General features: G+C 41.8%; 1 protein-coding gene, 1 long non-coding RNA gene and 1 other non-coding gene across 4 annotated transcripts in view; 2 read left to right on the top strand and 1 right to left on the bottom strand.

The window, feature by feature from the left end:
- Positions 1-9,121, top strand: part of UBXN8 (UBX domain protein 8) — a 25,978-nt gene extending 16,857 nt beyond the window's left edge. Inside the window, exons 7-8 of one of the 2 annotated variants that reach the window (XM_024764966.1) lie at positions 4,895-4,969; positions 7,835-9,121. In XM_024764966.1, the coding sequence (XP_024620734.1) occupies positions 4,895-4,969; positions 7,835-8,002 (243 nt within the window). In that variant the 3' untranslated portion in view covers positions 8,003-9,121. The remainder of the gene's footprint in view (positions 1-4,894; positions 4,970-7,834) is intronic. The other variant, XM_024764967.1, reaches the window with a different exon arrangement.
- LOC112413258 (U6 spliceosomal RNA) lies at positions 1,848-1,954 on the bottom strand. Its single transcript, XR_003005934.1, has one exon. It is a non-coding gene; the product is annotated as a U6 spliceosomal RNA (small nuclear RNA).
- A 3,738-nt stretch (positions 9,122-12,859) lies between the features above and the next one.
- Positions 12,860-15,935, top strand: part of LOC112413112 (uncharacterized) — a 17,994-nt gene continuing 14,918 nt past the window's right edge. Inside the window, exon 1 of the long non-coding RNA XR_003005906.1 lies at positions 12,860-14,103. This is a non-coding gene — a long non-coding RNA (uncharacterized LOC112413112). The remainder of the gene's footprint in view (positions 14,104-15,935) is intronic.

Raw genomic sequence — 15,935 nt, 5'->3', positions numbered from 1 at the left:
TATATATATATATATAGTATTAATGAGGTACAAGCAACCTTATATTATGTAATGAAGCTTTATGAAGAGTGCTGCTTATATATAGCTGATACTGGTTGATACTTTTACAGTGTATTCTACACTAATCAAGAAAAGCAAGTAAGTATTGGAAGATTTTGATTCTATTAGAATCATCATTGGGCAAGGCATTTTCCACCTGTGCAGTTGTTACTTCTCAGATTTCTAAGAATTCAAAGCATAAACCCCTAATTCCCGCTAACCATTCACCAGCCATTAGTTTTACCTCCTTGGATGAGTCTCCGTGTCCCAGTCCCTCTTTCAATAACGCTCCTGTTCTCATTGACCTTGTTATCCTACTCTTGATCTAATGACCTGTTTCTGGGCAGTTAGCCTGGTCCCTCTGGACATCTGCCTGGCTTTTCCCCTCCCTTGTGGTTGACTGTTTCCTAATAGTGAAAGTAGACCTTAAGTGTGGAGTGTCATCGTCATCATCAAAGTTAAAAACAAGAAAAAGAAAGCATTCTAGTTTGGGGAGTGTACCTTTCTAACCCATCCTTCACCCTATCACCCTAAAGAAGTGTTTTCAAAGTTAAAAAGGCACACTTGAGTAGGCAATGAGTGCTTTGCCACAGTTACCCAAGATTTTAGGATGTTTGTAAGGCATGTAGTCATATTGTTTCTGGATTTCTGCAAAGTACCATTTTGTATTTGGCCAACTTTGCAACTTTGCTCTGGTATCATAATCATGATATATCATCATACATAAAGCTTGCCCTGGGGCTTCCCTGGTGGCGCAGTGGTTGATGGTCCGCCTGCCGATGCAGGGGACGTGGGTTCGTGCCCCGGTCCGGGAGGATCCCACATGCCGTGGAGCGGCTGGGCTCGTGAACCATAGCTGCTGAGCCTGCGCGTCCGGCGCCTGTGCTCCACAATGGGAGAGGCCACAGCAGTGAGAGGCCCAAGTACCGCAAAAAAAAAAAAAGCTTGCCCCATCATAACTAATATACACAAGCTACACAACTATTTCATGAGTCCATATGTAAAAGAATAATTTCACTTTTAGGAATACTGGAGGTTATAATTTTCAAGAAATTCTCTATTTCCTTATTAGTTAGGCCCATTAAATGTGTGGTGTCACCCACAGAATAGAGGGACATTTTTTTTTTTTAATTTCTATTGGAGTATAGTTGATTTACAATGTTGTGTTAGTTTCAGGTATACAGCAAAGTGAATCAGTTATACATATATCTACTCTTTTTTTAGATTCTTTTCCCGTATAGGCCATTGAGAGACATCTTTTTTTTTATATATGAATTTTATTTTTTTATACAGCAGGTTCTTATTAGTTACCTATTTTATACACATCAGTGTATACATGTCAATCCCAATCTCCCAATTCATCACACCACCATCCCCACCCCCCTGCCACTTTCCCCCCTTGGTGTCCATACGTTTGTTCTCTGTGTCTCTATTTCTGCCTTGCAAACCAGTTCATCTGTACCATTTTTCTAGATTTCACATATAAGTGATATTATACGATATTTATTTTTCTCTTTCTGACTTACTTCACTCCGTATGACAGTTTCTAGGTGCATCCATGTTCCCGCAAGTGACCCAATTTCTTTCCTTTTTATGGCTAAGTAATATTCCATTGTATATATGTACGACATCTTCTTTATCCATTCGTCTGTCCATGGGCATTTAGGTTGCTTCCATGACCTGGCTATTGTAAATAGTGCTGCAATGAACATTGGGGTGCATGTGTCTTTTTGAATTACGGTTTTCTGTGGGTGTATGCCCAGTAGTGGGATGCTGGGTCATATGGTAATTCTATTTTTAGGTTTTTTTAAAATATGGAACGCTTCATGAATTTGCGTGTCATCCTTGCGCAGGGGCCATGCTTATCTTCTCTGTATTATTCCAATTTTAGTATATGTGCTGCCCAAGCAGGCACTATTTTTAGTTTTTTAAGGAACCTCCATAATGTTCTCCATAGTGGCTGTGAGGGACATCTTTATAATTCTTTGTTGCTCGGGAAGGGACTAACATTCATTTTAAAGGTTATCAGAACAGAATGAAGTTTTCACTCTGTGTGTGTGTGTGTGTGTGTGTGTGTGTGTGTGTTTCTGTATATGTAGTAGCTGTGGCTCTATAATAATGAGCCATATGAGAAAATTCCTGTTATAGTGGAAGCCTGCTTGGACTTAGGAGCAGACTAATAGATGAGTGAACTAATGGCTAACATGAATTTCTGATAAGGGAGTGGGGAATCTGAAACATAATGCAATTCTTAAGCATTATACCCCGATTTTTTTAAGTGTCTGTTATGTATTTCGTATTACAACTATCCATAGAGTTCTAAAATAATACAGTAAGATTTTTTTAAATGAGAGGGAGAATTAACTCATGGTAGTCTAGAATTCACAATGGAATAGTTACCATATGTTACTCTTTACTTTTAAATTGAAAAGACAATAAGTATAGAATTTAAGATAATTTGAAAATAGTTTTGTAAATCATCATATTGTTACCATAATACCATAGCAACTATTTTCATTATTGTATGCTATCTTACTTCATTCTAAAGGGAACTACATTTTAATTATTGCTGCTACTTTTCATTTAGATTTCATTTAATAATCCGTATTTGGGACAGTGATTTACTTTCCAATTTACACTGTATCCCAGGCCTTTTACCCATTCATAGGCCAGTCCACTAGACTGTCAGTAATCTTAGGAGAAATTGGACACGCACCTTTCACAGTAATTGTAATAACAGAACAGTAGCTGGGTTTCAAACAACAATAGTTCATTTCTCTTCAGTATTTAATCATAATAGAAAATGTTAACTCACTGTATTTTTTTTTAATTAAAAAAAAATTTTTTTTTTTTTTGTGGTATGTGGGCCTCTCACTGCTGTGGCCTCTTCACTGCCGTGGCCTCTCCCGTTGTGGAGCACAGGCTCCGGATGCGCAGGCCCAGCGGCCATGGCCCACGGGCCCAGCCGCTCCACGGCACGTGGGATCCTCCCGGACCGGGGCACGAACCCATGTCCCCTGCATCGGCAGGCAGACTCTCAACCACTGTGCCACCAGGGAAGTCCTGACTCACTGTATTTTAACCTTAGTTTTTCTTAAAGCATTTAGCTTTAAGTGTCCTATCAGAGCATTAAAGTTTGAACAAAACCTCACTGTAAAAGTTAAGTTTTATTGTATCTAAAAATAAACATAATTGGCTTTTAATCTGTGATTGTTAGTTTGTGATTTCTTTGTTTTATTATAAAATTTTCTTTAGTAGAAGTAGTGACAGAGCTAAAGATTGCACTGATTTGGGTATGAGTCAAACACCTTACCTACTTGAATAGAAATATTTTCTAACATGGCTTTCCTGAAGGGTGGCGGGTGCTGCTATAACACCACCATTTCTGCAAACTGTGCTGCCAACAGAACTCCCAGGACAGTTGGGATAATGTTGACCATAGTAAAGGGTTTCCTAACGGTAAATAACAAACATCAGAATTAATAACTAAATTGTCATCGTTTCTTGTTTTTAAGTTGAAGTATAGTTGATTTACAGTATTGTGTTAGTTTCTGGTGTACAGGAAAGTCAGTCGGTTATACATATATACACGTATTCTTTTTCATATTTTCCGTATGGTTTATCACAGGATTTTTTTTTTCTGGCTTTATTTATTTTTGGCTGAGTTGGGTCTTTGTTGCTGGGCGTGGGCTTTCTCTATTTGCAGCAAGCGGGGGTTACTCTTCGCTGCGGTACACAGGCTTCTCATTGCAGCAGCTTCTCTTGTTGTGTAGCATGGGCTCCAGGCGTGTGAGTTTCAGCAGTTGTGGCTTGCAGGCTCTAGAGCGCAGGCTCAGCAGCTGCTCTGCGGCATGTGGGATCTTCCTGGACCAGGGATCGAACCCGTGTCCCCTGCATTGGCAGGCAGATTCTTAACCACTGCGCCACCAGGGAGGCCCAATCACAGGATATTGAATAGAGTTCCCTGTGCTATACAGTAGGACCTTGTTTATCTCTTTTATATAGAGTAGTTTGTATCTGCTAATCCCAAACTCCTAATGTATCCCTCCCCTTACCTGCTTTCCCTTTTGGTAACCATAAAGTTTGTTTTCCATGTCTGTGAGTCTGTTTCTGTTTTGTAAGTTCATTTGTGTCATATTTAGATTCCACATACAAGTGATATCATATGGTATTTGTCTTTCTCACTCCACTTAGTGTGATAATCTCTCGGTCCCTCTCACTCTTTTCTTCTTAGAGTGTCCTTTAATATACTAGCACGTTGCAAGCTCTTTTTAGCTGTTTAACTCTTTTATCAGAGGAAAGATGGTGGGGAAACTCAACATGTAAAACAGACAAAGCTGCTCCCAGGAGGAGGGTCTCCTGCAGCCCCAGCAACCAGGACCGGCTCCAGGCTTGTCTCTCATTTGCACACATGATGTAGGCATGGAGCACAGCCTACAGTGTTGGAGTGAAAAGGGTAGTTTTTTGTTTCCTTCCAGTCTAGTGTTTGTCTTGTCTGCAGACTCTGAGGTGTCCCTGGATCTTCTTGGTTTGGTAGATCACTTTCAGAGCCCGGCTGCAGTCTTGATGTTGTCTGGCAGACAGAAGCCTTGCGTCTCGGTGTCCTCTCTGGAAGGCTCTGTCACTGGTCTCCTCAATCAGTAGGAAGATGTTTTTCAGGTTTAGAAGAATTATTTCTGTGTTTAGGGTGAATTTTATCTGGACCTTAATTTTTGTGTACAACTCTCAGAGCTAAATTCCTACAAAACTTCACGTGAGCTCTTAGAACTCTGTACAGGTGTTTCGTAGGAGTAGTGGTTTTGGAATTGCAAAGAGCAGTGGTTGGAATTCTCATTTGAACATTTTTATTCCTCAGGTCGTGACTGTTGCTCTTCGATGTCCAAGTGGGCGTGTCCTGAGGAGAAGGTTTTTTAAGTCTTGCAGTTCACAGGTGAGGAGAATCATATTTGGAGAAAATTTTTTTTTTTTTTAAAAGAAGATGTTGGGGGTAGGAGTTTAGTAATTTATTTATTTATTTTTGCTGTGTTGGGTCTTCATTTCTGTGCGAGGGCTTTCTCTAGTTGTGGCAAGCAGGGGCCACTCTTCATCGCGGTGCGCGGGCCTCTGACTATCGTGGCCTCTCTTGTTGCGGAGCACAGGCCCCAGACGCGCAGGCTCAGTAGTTGTGGCTCACGGGCCTAGTTGCTCCATTGGCATGTGGGATCCTCCCAGACCAGGGCTCGAACCCGTGTCCCCTGCATTAGCAGGCAGGTTCTCAACCACTGCGCCACCAGGGAAGCCCTGGAGCAATATTTGTGTTGAATTTGGCAATAGTTTATTCCCATGCAGGGAGGAGGTGTTATCAGTTGTCTGTACTCCCATCAGGTGAGGATAAATGGGATTTTTTTTCTTTTTAAATTTATTTTTTGGCTGTGTTGTGTCTTCGTTGCTGTGTGCGGGCTTTCTCTAGTTGCAGCGAGCAGGGGCTACTCTTTGTTGCGGTGCACAGGCTTCTCATTGCGGTGGCTTCCCTTGCTGTGGAGCATGGGCCCTAGAGCGCACAGACTTCAGTAGTTGTGGCGCATGGGCTCAGTAGTTGTGGCTCGTGGGCTCTAGAGCGCAGGCTCGGTAGTTGTGGCACACGGGCTTAGTTGCTCCGCAGCATGTGGGATCTTCCTGGACCAGGGCTTGAACCTGTGTCTCCTACATTGGCAGGCAGATCCTTAACCACTGGGCCACCAGGGAAGTCCTAGTAAATGGGATTTATATGTACTCTATGTGGAAGAAATTTGGAGAATTAGGTATGCTGAGCCTTCTTAAACTGTGATTTTTGCATTCAGATTTTTTTCAGTTCCTTTTTTTTATTTGTTTTTTGTTTTAATTACATTTTCACAGCTTGGTGGGTAAGATGCTTTCAAAGCTTTTGGAAGCAAGTGGTATTAACTTTGTTCTTATTATCCCTGATGGATTATTAACGTAAACCCCATTGCTTGTATGTAGTTTTCAGGTCATTCTTTAAAGCTTGTTTCTTTTTGTTCTAATAGACTTTTTTTCTTTTGAAAACAATACTGTGTTCACTAGCAATAATTTGAAAAGTAGAAAGAAATTTTAATCTGCAGTCTGGCACCAAAGCCAATTACTAATATTTGGGTGTATTTCTACTTTTAAGTGCATTTGAACATATTATGTGTGTGTTAAAAATTTCTGTTATTTTTTTTTTTTAATTTCTGTTATTATTTAACTAATTTTCTATCCGTACTGTTACATTTAACCTTCTATGTCAAGAATACTATAAACCATAATAGAAAATACTGACAGATTTGACTACATAAAAATTTTTAAATTCTATAAAGTTCATCAAGTTAAAAATTTGGAAAAGTTATTTTTTTCTATAAGGAGCTTATATAAATCAAGGAAAAGAAATACCTTAGTGGGCTTCCCTGGTGGGGCAGTGGTTAAGAATCCACCTGCCAATGCAGGGGACACAGGTTCGAGCCCTCGTCTGGGAAGATCCCGCATGCTGCGGAGCAACTAAGCCCGTGTGCCACAACTACTGAGCCTGCGCTCTAGAGCCCACGAGCCACAACTACTGAGCCCACGAGCCACAACTACTGAAGCTTGCGCACTAGAGCCTGTGCTCCACAACAAGAGAAGCTACTGCAACGAGAAGCCCGTGCATCGCAACGAAGGGTAGCCCCTGCTCACCACAACTAGAGAAAGCCCGCACGCAGCAACAAAGACCAAACACAGCCAAAAAAAAAAAAAAACCTCAGTGGAATGTTAGGCCTCACTTAGAATCAGAAAAATGCAGATTAAAATGGATACCGTTTTCTACCTATCAAGTTGTCAAAGATCAAAAAGAATAGTACCCAGTTTTGGGCAGTGTGTGCAGAAAACAGGGATTCTTATTAATTGTTCATGTGAATGTAAGTCAGACCACTGTTTCTGTGGGATAATTTATCAGTATATATTTTAAAATACATCTTTTGGCCCAGTAATTCCATTTGTGAGAACTTATTCTTTGGAAATAAGACAAATGGTCAAAGGTATAAGTGTTTATGGAAGGATTGGTTAAAAGAAGGCATATTCATGTATTGGAAAATTATGGCACTCTATGACATAGTACACATTTATTACATGGAATATCAGTTGGTACATGGATGGTGGTAGAAGTCAGGGGTTATCTATAATTGATACACCACCATCCCCTGGGAACATTCTATCATTCAGCTTTCTTCCTAAAGCAACAAACCATCCTTTAGCAGGCATTATTTTTAGGCAATAATAAGTGGAAATTTGGACAATTACTAAGGGAATCTTCATGAAAGGAAGTGTGATACGTTTATAGGGTTGGCCCATTGAATACTGGGTTATCAAAAGGCAGAGTCTCTGGGACGTGGACATGTCTGTTGTGACAGTTCCTGGGTGATTTCGATGTGGACTGTTGGCTTAGATTATAATCTAAATGACTTTTTTCCCAAATGCTAACCTTTTGTTCTTAACCTTTTTATTGGATAATCTTTCCATTCCTGTTTGGTTGGGGCTTTCCTAATTGTTAAATGCTTCTGCTGTCTGTAGGTGCCAGTAGTCCCTAGGCCTTCTCTGAAACAACAGGTATTAAAGGTCATTCACATCTCAAAATTCATGGCATGCTCTTTTCCTTTAAACTCTTGAAAGTTCCTTTGAGAGGTATGAAAGTTCTGTTTCATGACTCCTAGGGGCATGGTTTAACAATGAAAGAATCGTAAAATATTATGGTGATCTAGAGGGACACAATTTTGTACAGTATTTGATAACTAAGCTTTTTATCTTTTAGGTCTTGTTTGACTGGATGATGAAAAGTGGGTACCACACATCCCTATACAGCCTTTCCACTTCCTTTCCCAGAAGGGCTCTGGAAGTGGAGAGAGGTTGGTCACTGCAGGACGTAGGAATAACTGTGGATACTGTACTCAACGTGGAAGAGAAAGAACAGAGCAACTAGTTAAGAAATGCGAACCACCTGTTCTCCATGAAATCAGTTATGCCATGACCTTACAGGACAATAAAGGATTCACATTAAAATCATGCCATACCTTGATTGCACTCAAGGCAGTAAACACTTTAATGTTGATCTCCATGGAAATATATGGACATAAAGGATTAGAAAAGGACTGCTCTCTGCATATAATAATTTTTGGAGTGTGCCATCTTACAGTGTACCAAATGAGAACGAGATAGAAATATATACAGTAAGGTGCTCGTTCATTTGTATTTTTGCTAGCTGATGCCATTTATCAGTTTCTGCCTCTTCCGTCTGTTTTGCCACATTGAACATTTCACAGTTCAGCCAAGCTCTTTAAAGTGTTATCAGCCGGAATGTTTTTTCTGCTGTAATTCTAGAAATTAAACTTTGAAGGCATGTCAAAGCTCTTTTAAGGCTTTAAAGTTCTTTTTGATAGTAAACATTGTAGGTACTAATGTTAACTAATGTTTGAGATTTATTTCATTTTGTCTTGCACTGAAGTGTAACATTTACAACATTCCAGGTGGATCAGTATTTTTAAAGATAAAACAATGAAACCAGTGTAGGTGAGTTTTTAAAATATATCTGGTCATTTCATTTCCCTGCTTATACTCCTGTAATGGTGCATCCACGGACTGTAATGCCAAGTCCAAACTCCAAGGCTGGTATAAAGGCTCTTTGTTCTAGCCACGCCCTTTCTCTTTCCCATCTGTCTTAAGGAGTCAGTTTAAGTTGGTTCCACTGTGTATTGCCCTTTATTTAATGCTCCTTTATTCCTCTTCTGTAGAATTTATTACATGTATTATAGCTGTGTTTTTGTCTTCCCAAATACATAATTCCTTAAAAGCAAGGATTATATCCTTTTTTCCCCTGCAGAAATACCTAGTGTCTAGTAATGCTTCATACAAAATGTTTGAAAATAATAAGTTGTCTCAACCTTTACCTTTTTTTGTCTCTGGAATGTTCCACATTGAAAAAGATGAAAAAGAATTCTGATTATAAATTAATTATAAAAGCATTGGGAAACCAAGTTACAGAAACAAAAATAAAATCACCCATAATCTCAATAGCCAGAAATAAACATGACTGACATTACGATTCTGCTGGTCCTGCCAGACTTTTCTATGCTTACGTGCCATCGATTAAAAAAAGAACAAAAGACCTCATATTTTTAGACATTTTGGAAAAACCGATTACCCAGTAATTATGCTACTTAGGAAATGTGATAGCAGGCTCCGAGGTGGTCCCCGCTGATCCCTGCCCCCTGGCTGCCACATCTTGGTGTGCTCTTCTCCCTCATTGTACCAGGGTTGGTCTGTGCAGCCAATTAAAGTGAACAGAAATGGTGTGTGTCACTCTGAGATTAGGTTATACAAGACTGTGGCTTCTGTCTCGGTGTCTGTCTGTCCGGTCACTCACATGGGGGAAGAAGTCGTGTTGCGGGCAGCCTCCTGGAGAGAGGCCTGTGTGGCACGGAACTGAAGCTTGCCAACAGCACCGGGGCTCATGCAGTTATGTGGGAAGTGGACAATGGAGCTAACGAATTAAGAGATCTAGCTAAATATATTCCCAACCAGATTATTGAAAATACCAGTGGTTTCTTCTTGCTGCTTATAGTAAAATGTGTGAGCAAAGAGAGAAGTTAAAGAAGGGACTTAAAGAGGAACCAGGCTCACTGGTTTGCAAGATGCCAAATAATGCAAAATTAAATGCCTTCAGAGTGAAGATTAAATCTAGAGCACAGTCTAAAGATTAAGCCAAGAGTGTAAATGTGAAATCCCTTGTTCAGATCTGAGACAGAGCAAAGGTGATGTCTCAGGATAGGACTCACAGATGATTCAAAGTTTAAAAAAATACATCAGCGGTAACCTGGCCAGCTTGGACTGAAAGAGAGAAGTGAAAATGAAGAGAGGCCTGTGGACCCCCCAGATTCTGCTGCTGGGAAGCAAGCTGAGAAAACGGCTTGGCTCGGTTGTAAACCTGTCCAGTAAAAGAATGACTCGGAAGGTGAGGCCGAGGCCTCCGAAGGCCAAGTCAAGAGCCGTTGGAAAGTCATTTCCTGGCAGGAGGACTGAGTTCTAGTCAAGGAATTTCTAACACTTGCCCAGCTGGGTTGCAGAACTGCTCACCAACCAGTAACTTCTGTGTGCCGTTCATTTTCTTTCTTTGTGAGCAGGAATCATGCTGTCTGATCGGCATTTATACTGGGCAAGGGGAGGGGGAATAACGTTTCTATTCACAGGCCTACAGATCTGGAGGAACTGCTTGAGAGCTGGGCTTACGAGCTACATATACTCCCGTAGTTCCATCTTCACCTGGACCTGATTTAGGTAAGATTCTGGACTTGGAGCTGATGCCGTAGTGGGTTGAGACTTTTGTGTCCCTTGGGAGGGGGTGGGCTGTGGAGCCAGCCTCCCAGATGGCCCCAGTGATCCCTGTGTCCTGGTGTTCACGCTGTTCTTCCTGCTGTTCCCTCCTGCGATGTACCAGGGCTGATCACAGGAGCAACAGAATTAATCGGAAATAATATGTCCTTTCTTCGGTGAGATTACAAAGGACAGCTGCTTCTCTCTTGGTTCTCTCTGTCTCTGTGTCTCATCAGTTACTCTGACGGAATCATGCTGTTCGCAGCCCGCTGGAGAGGACCCCGTGTCAAGCAATGGGAGCCTCCTGCCAACAGCTCTGCCAGTGAGCTTGGAGAGAATCCTCCAGCCCCAATCATATCCAGAGACTGCAGGCCTGGCCGACACCTTGACTGCAGCCTAATGAGAGACCTAAGCTGCTCCTGGATTCCGGACCCTCAGAAATGGCGGGAGAGGTAATACACGTTGTGTAAAGCTATAGTGTTTTGGGGAAATGTGTTATGTGGCAATAAATAACTAGTACAAGAAATATTCAGGGCATTTCCCCCAACAATATAAAGACGTCCTTAGGAATGACTTTTACTTTTCTGGATAGATTCTTTGGTTCCTCTAGGTGTTGATATCTCTTTATCAGGGTTCCTTTCAAAGAATTCTTTGAAATAGACTCAAATGCAAATAGAAATGCAAAAGAAAAAAATCCAAACATTTCCGTATTTACCTGTTCTGATCACAGGCTCTATTTTCAGTTGTCCATCCACATCCATTTCCAAGGGTATTGACTACAGAAAAGAATTATTGCCATTTTAAAAAGATCTGTGTTATCTTTTAAAAAGCTAAAATTTCAGGCATTAACAAATAGGTCCTAAAATTTGTGGAATAAAGGTTCCTCTAGCCCCCCATCCCCAATTTCTAACACAAAAACATTAGGGCCATTTCTTTGCCTGGCAATACATTTTTCTTTAACACAAAGAAAAAACACTATCAGTCATGTGTACAGGTAAAGGGCTAAAAATAGATGGTTAATTGTTTCCTTGGTGACAAAAGCTAATTCTTGCTCTGAATTTAGGGAAATTACAGATGCCTTAAATCTTTAGATTCTTGGTTAATAATACTATTCTTTTATACTGTAGTCCTCGTGCAATGAGTTGGAAAAATTAGAAACATGATTAAGGAATTATTTTTTCTAGGTGTGATGATGGTATTGTGGTTGGGTGAGAGAGAGGACAGTATGTGGGGATATAGATGAATAAATATTAAAGCTAAGTAAAAGGTACATTGAGGTACCTTATACTCTTATTTCTACTTTTGTATAGTTTTCCACGATAAGATGTTTAAAGACATCAATAGCTTAAGATAAAAAAGGGGACAGACTTGTAATTCATCAAGTGATATATGAGAAAGGTGTGACTTAAAATAGCTTTAGATTTTTAAAAAGAATAGCCCCAGGGAAAAGTAACTTGAATCCTCTTTCAGCTTAGCCTGTTTATTATTGTTTTTAATAATATCCTTCAGGGAAGGAGTAATACTGAAAAATTTAGAAGACCTACATGTTAAGTATACTAAAGAATGTTCCGAGTGTCGACTGAGAAAAAAATGCACAACGTTTGAGAGTTGTGAGTTAAGTTTTATTTGGGGCAAAATGAGAACTATCGCCCAGGAGGGAGAGAGAGCATTTCAGGGAGCTCTGAGAAACTGTAATGGCAGAGAGGCGGGGGGAGGTCGGTGTTCCCCGTGACTTTAGTGACGGGGTGCGTGCGGTGAAGCACGCGTTTTGGCAGAAGCTCGTCACGAGGAGCAGACGTCACCATCAGGGATTTCAGTGCTTTTCTAGATACGAGGAGATTCACGAATTGGGCTCATAAAATCGGCTCCTGAAAATATCGAACTCTCTGCAGACCTGTTCCGCCAGTTTTTCCCAGAGCGCAGAGGGCCTCATTTCTGCTCTCCACCCTGAGCTCCTTTCAGGGGGTGTTGAAGGTCAGCCGCTGCAGCAGCACATGGTTTAATCCTTGTAGAGGTAGATGGCAAGTGCCAATTTGTAGTTGGCACGGGTATTTAAAAATAGTGTGCAGTCAGCACGGTGAGGCGTGCATTCTATAACCTGTTTATCTCTAGCACACAAGCCACATATCCTTATTTAGAGAATTTCCCCTACTTTTATTACTCTTCCTCTCTGTTCCTGCCTCAGGTCGTAACTTTCTCCCTCACTGTCATGGACCGATGTGGGAGATCAACTGAGTAATTGGGTTTAATGGTACAATGGATGCCTGTTATCGAAACAACCTATAAATGTCATTTCAGGCTGTTCTACTATCGACAGTGACACTAAGGCGTATTTTGTTGTGGGGAGCAAAGAAAATAAAAAGCATAAAGCCATCTTTTTTTGAAGGAAATTTTTAAAGAAATGTGACATTCCTCTTTAAAGGGGCGGGGAGTGGGGTGTAGGGGAAGAGACTAGCCTTAATGAGTTCATTGTTCAGCTAGCTGAAATTGAGATCCTGAAAATAGCAAGTTCTAAACCATACAGCAGTTTTGGACTTCCACTTAGGATCTGAAGAAATCCACTTAGAAAGCTGCAAAAAATGTTTCTCCCACCCTGACAAGAAACGGCTGGATGACAGACAAAAGCGTTACGTTTTTGAGCCCTCAGGTGACTGAGGCTGCGAGGTAGACACAGAAACTGAATTCCGAAGAGGGAAAATCCACTGAGAGGAGAGACGGGGCACGCAGACTCTCTTCTGTCTCACATCAATGGGAGAAAAGGTAGCTGCTATATAAGCAGGTAAGAAAAATTTAGCCAAGATTTTAACATTTGTAAAAGCCAAGCGTGGGCTATTGCATCAGTTTGGAACGGGACTGGCTACTTAATTTGTGGGTCTTGGCACGAAATGAAAATACGAGAACCCTTGCTCAAAAATGAAGACTTCAGGATGGTGACAGCAGAGCATGAAACCAGACGCAAGGACCTTCTAAGCGTGGGCTGTTCGTGAGTGCACAGGTCATGTGCCTTGAAGCCAGTGCTCAGACGCAAAGGCGGTTCCCACTCACCTGAAAGCTGTTCGCCCTCCCTCCGCCTTCACCAGGTGTCCGCGAGAAGGAGAGAGAACATTGCCGACCTCCGTGCAAACGAGGAGGTGATTGGTGCCTGCGCAGGAACAAGCTCAAAGCCCCACGAGCTTCCCGGGATCCTTCTCCCCCGCAGAGCCGAAGTCTTAAGGTGCTGGGGGTGGTACACCAGGTACTGTGGCCTCAGGACACTGGCAAAGATTTACTGTTCGTAGAGAAACAGTAAAAGCAAAACCCACCTTCCTCTTCCAGGACGCAAGCAAAACCCGCCTTCCTCTTCCAGGACGCAGGCGAAGACTTGTTGCTGCTGGGGGCAGGGTAGAAGCAGAAAGTCTCTGCTGCTGGGGGAGGGGCAGATACAGATACCAGATGATGGCTGTCCTGCTACGGGTGGCGCAAAGAACAAGCACCCCAGACCCACCACAGTTATCAGCCCGAGTTTGGAGGCCACAGGTAGGAGGAACAGGAATGCCAAGAAAACCTCACCCCTGAAGCCAAAGTACAAAGGGCCTGCCTGAGATTTGAGGCCGAATTGGAACAAACAGCGTGTCACCTGCTCCTACCACGAGTTTAGCACCCAGCCACAAGCAACAGCTGTCTACAACCGGGGGCGGGGTCAGAGCATGGAGGAGGACCCTCTCTCTGATACAGGTATGTGGGGACCATGGAAAGCTGAGGGGGACACAGGGACACAGGAAGCCTAACACCCAGCCCCTGCCCTGAGCACAAGGTAACAGCAGCCAGCCCACCGTTAGTGGAATCTGAGGCCTCCATAGGCCTGAGGCTCTGAGACTGTGAGCGATACTGAATTCTATACCTAGTGAAAATATCTTTCAAAAAATGAATCATGAGGGAATGCCCTGGCGGTCCAGTGGTTAGAACTCGGTGCTCTCACTGACGTGGGCCCGGGTTCAATCCCTGGATGTGGAACTAAGAGCCCACAAGCCATGTGGCATGGCCAAAAAAAAAAATCATTTTGGCAGAAAAAAAAAAAGAAAAATCAGATTTCAGTTGCCAGGTGCAGCATTGGACATCCAAAAAGGCTGTCAGGCAGGAGAAATATTTTTTAAGACATACAAAAGCTGAAGGAATTCATCACCAGCAGACTTGCACTACAAGTAAATCTTTAAGGCAGAAGAATAATTATACCAGAGCGAAATATGAATCTAAACAAAGGCATGAGGAGCCCTGGAAATAGTCTGTATTTAAATGACTAAATACATAAAATCCTTAAAGATTTTTATTATTTATATCCCTTTAAATAATAATCTACTGTTTAAACAAAAGCAGTAATGTTCTATGTGATTTTTATTTCTCATTAAAAAAATTTTTTTTGGTCTCTCTTCCCCCCATCCCCCCCCCAGCACCACACAGCACTGCACCACATGTGGGGTCTTAGTTCCCCGACCAGGAATCAAATCTGTTCCCCCTGCATTGGAAGCATGGAGTCTTAACCACTGGACCGCCAGGGAAGTCCCTGTGATTTTTAATATGTGCAAAAGCAACATGTATGACAATAGCACAAAGTTTGGGCAGGGATAAACAGAAATATTATAAGGTTCTTATACGGTATGTGGCATGGTATAATATTACTTGAAGATAGACTGTGTTCAGTTAAAGGTATACCACAAATCCTAAAGCTACCACTTAGAGTAACAAAACAGTAAGCTAATTAGCCACTAAAAAGATAAATGGAATACAAAATATTTAATTAATCCAGAAGAATTAAGAAAAAAAGAATGTATGGGATAAATAGAAAACAAAGAGCAAGATGATAGACTTAAACCTAACTGTACTGATGATCACATTAATTGTAAATAGTCTAAATACCCCCAGTTACAGAGTGTTAAATTGGATTTATTTTTTAAAATATTTATTTATTTATTTATTTTGGCTGCCCCGGGTCTTAGTTGCGGCATGCGGGATCTTTAGTTGAGGCATGCGACCTCTTAGTTGCGGCATGCATGTGGAATCTAGTTCCCTGACCAGGGATTGAACCCAGGCCCCCTGCATTGGGAGCGTGGAGTCTTACCCACTGGACCACGAGGGAAGTCCCTAAATTGGATTTAAAGAATAGCATCCAACTGTATGTAGCCCTAAAAAAACAGTGGTAATGGATAAACACCTCCAAAAAAAAACTACAGCGAATATGAAATATTGGTTGTCTTAGCTAATACAATGATGAAACATGTAAGAAAAGTCACAAAGATTAGGAAGGAAGTAAAGAGCTTTGTATTCACAGACAACATGATTTTGTAATTTAAAAAAATCCAAAGTAATTTCTAAGTATAAGAATTAAGTGTCTTGGGCTTCCCTGGTGGCGCAGTGGTTGAGAATCTGCCTGCCGATGCAGGGGACACGGGTTCGTGCCCCGGTCCGGGAAACACGCCACGGAGCAGCTGGGCCCGTGAGCCATGGCCGCGGAGCCTGCGCGTCCAGAGCCTGTGCTCCGCAACAGGAAAGGGCACAACAGTGAGAGGCCC

This window comes from Neophocaena asiaeorientalis, unplaced genomic scaffold, assembly GCF_003031525.2.
Source record: "Neophocaena asiaeorientalis asiaeorientalis breed wild unplaced genomic scaffold, Neophocaena_asiaeorientalis_V1.1 scaffold14, whole genome shotgun sequence".
Classification (NCBI taxonomy): Eukaryota; Metazoa; Chordata; class Mammalia; order Artiodactyla; family Phocoenidae; genus Neophocaena; species Neophocaena asiaeorientalis.
Note: the sequence above shows the minus strand (reverse complement) of the source record. Positions and strands in the feature narration are given on the sequence as shown.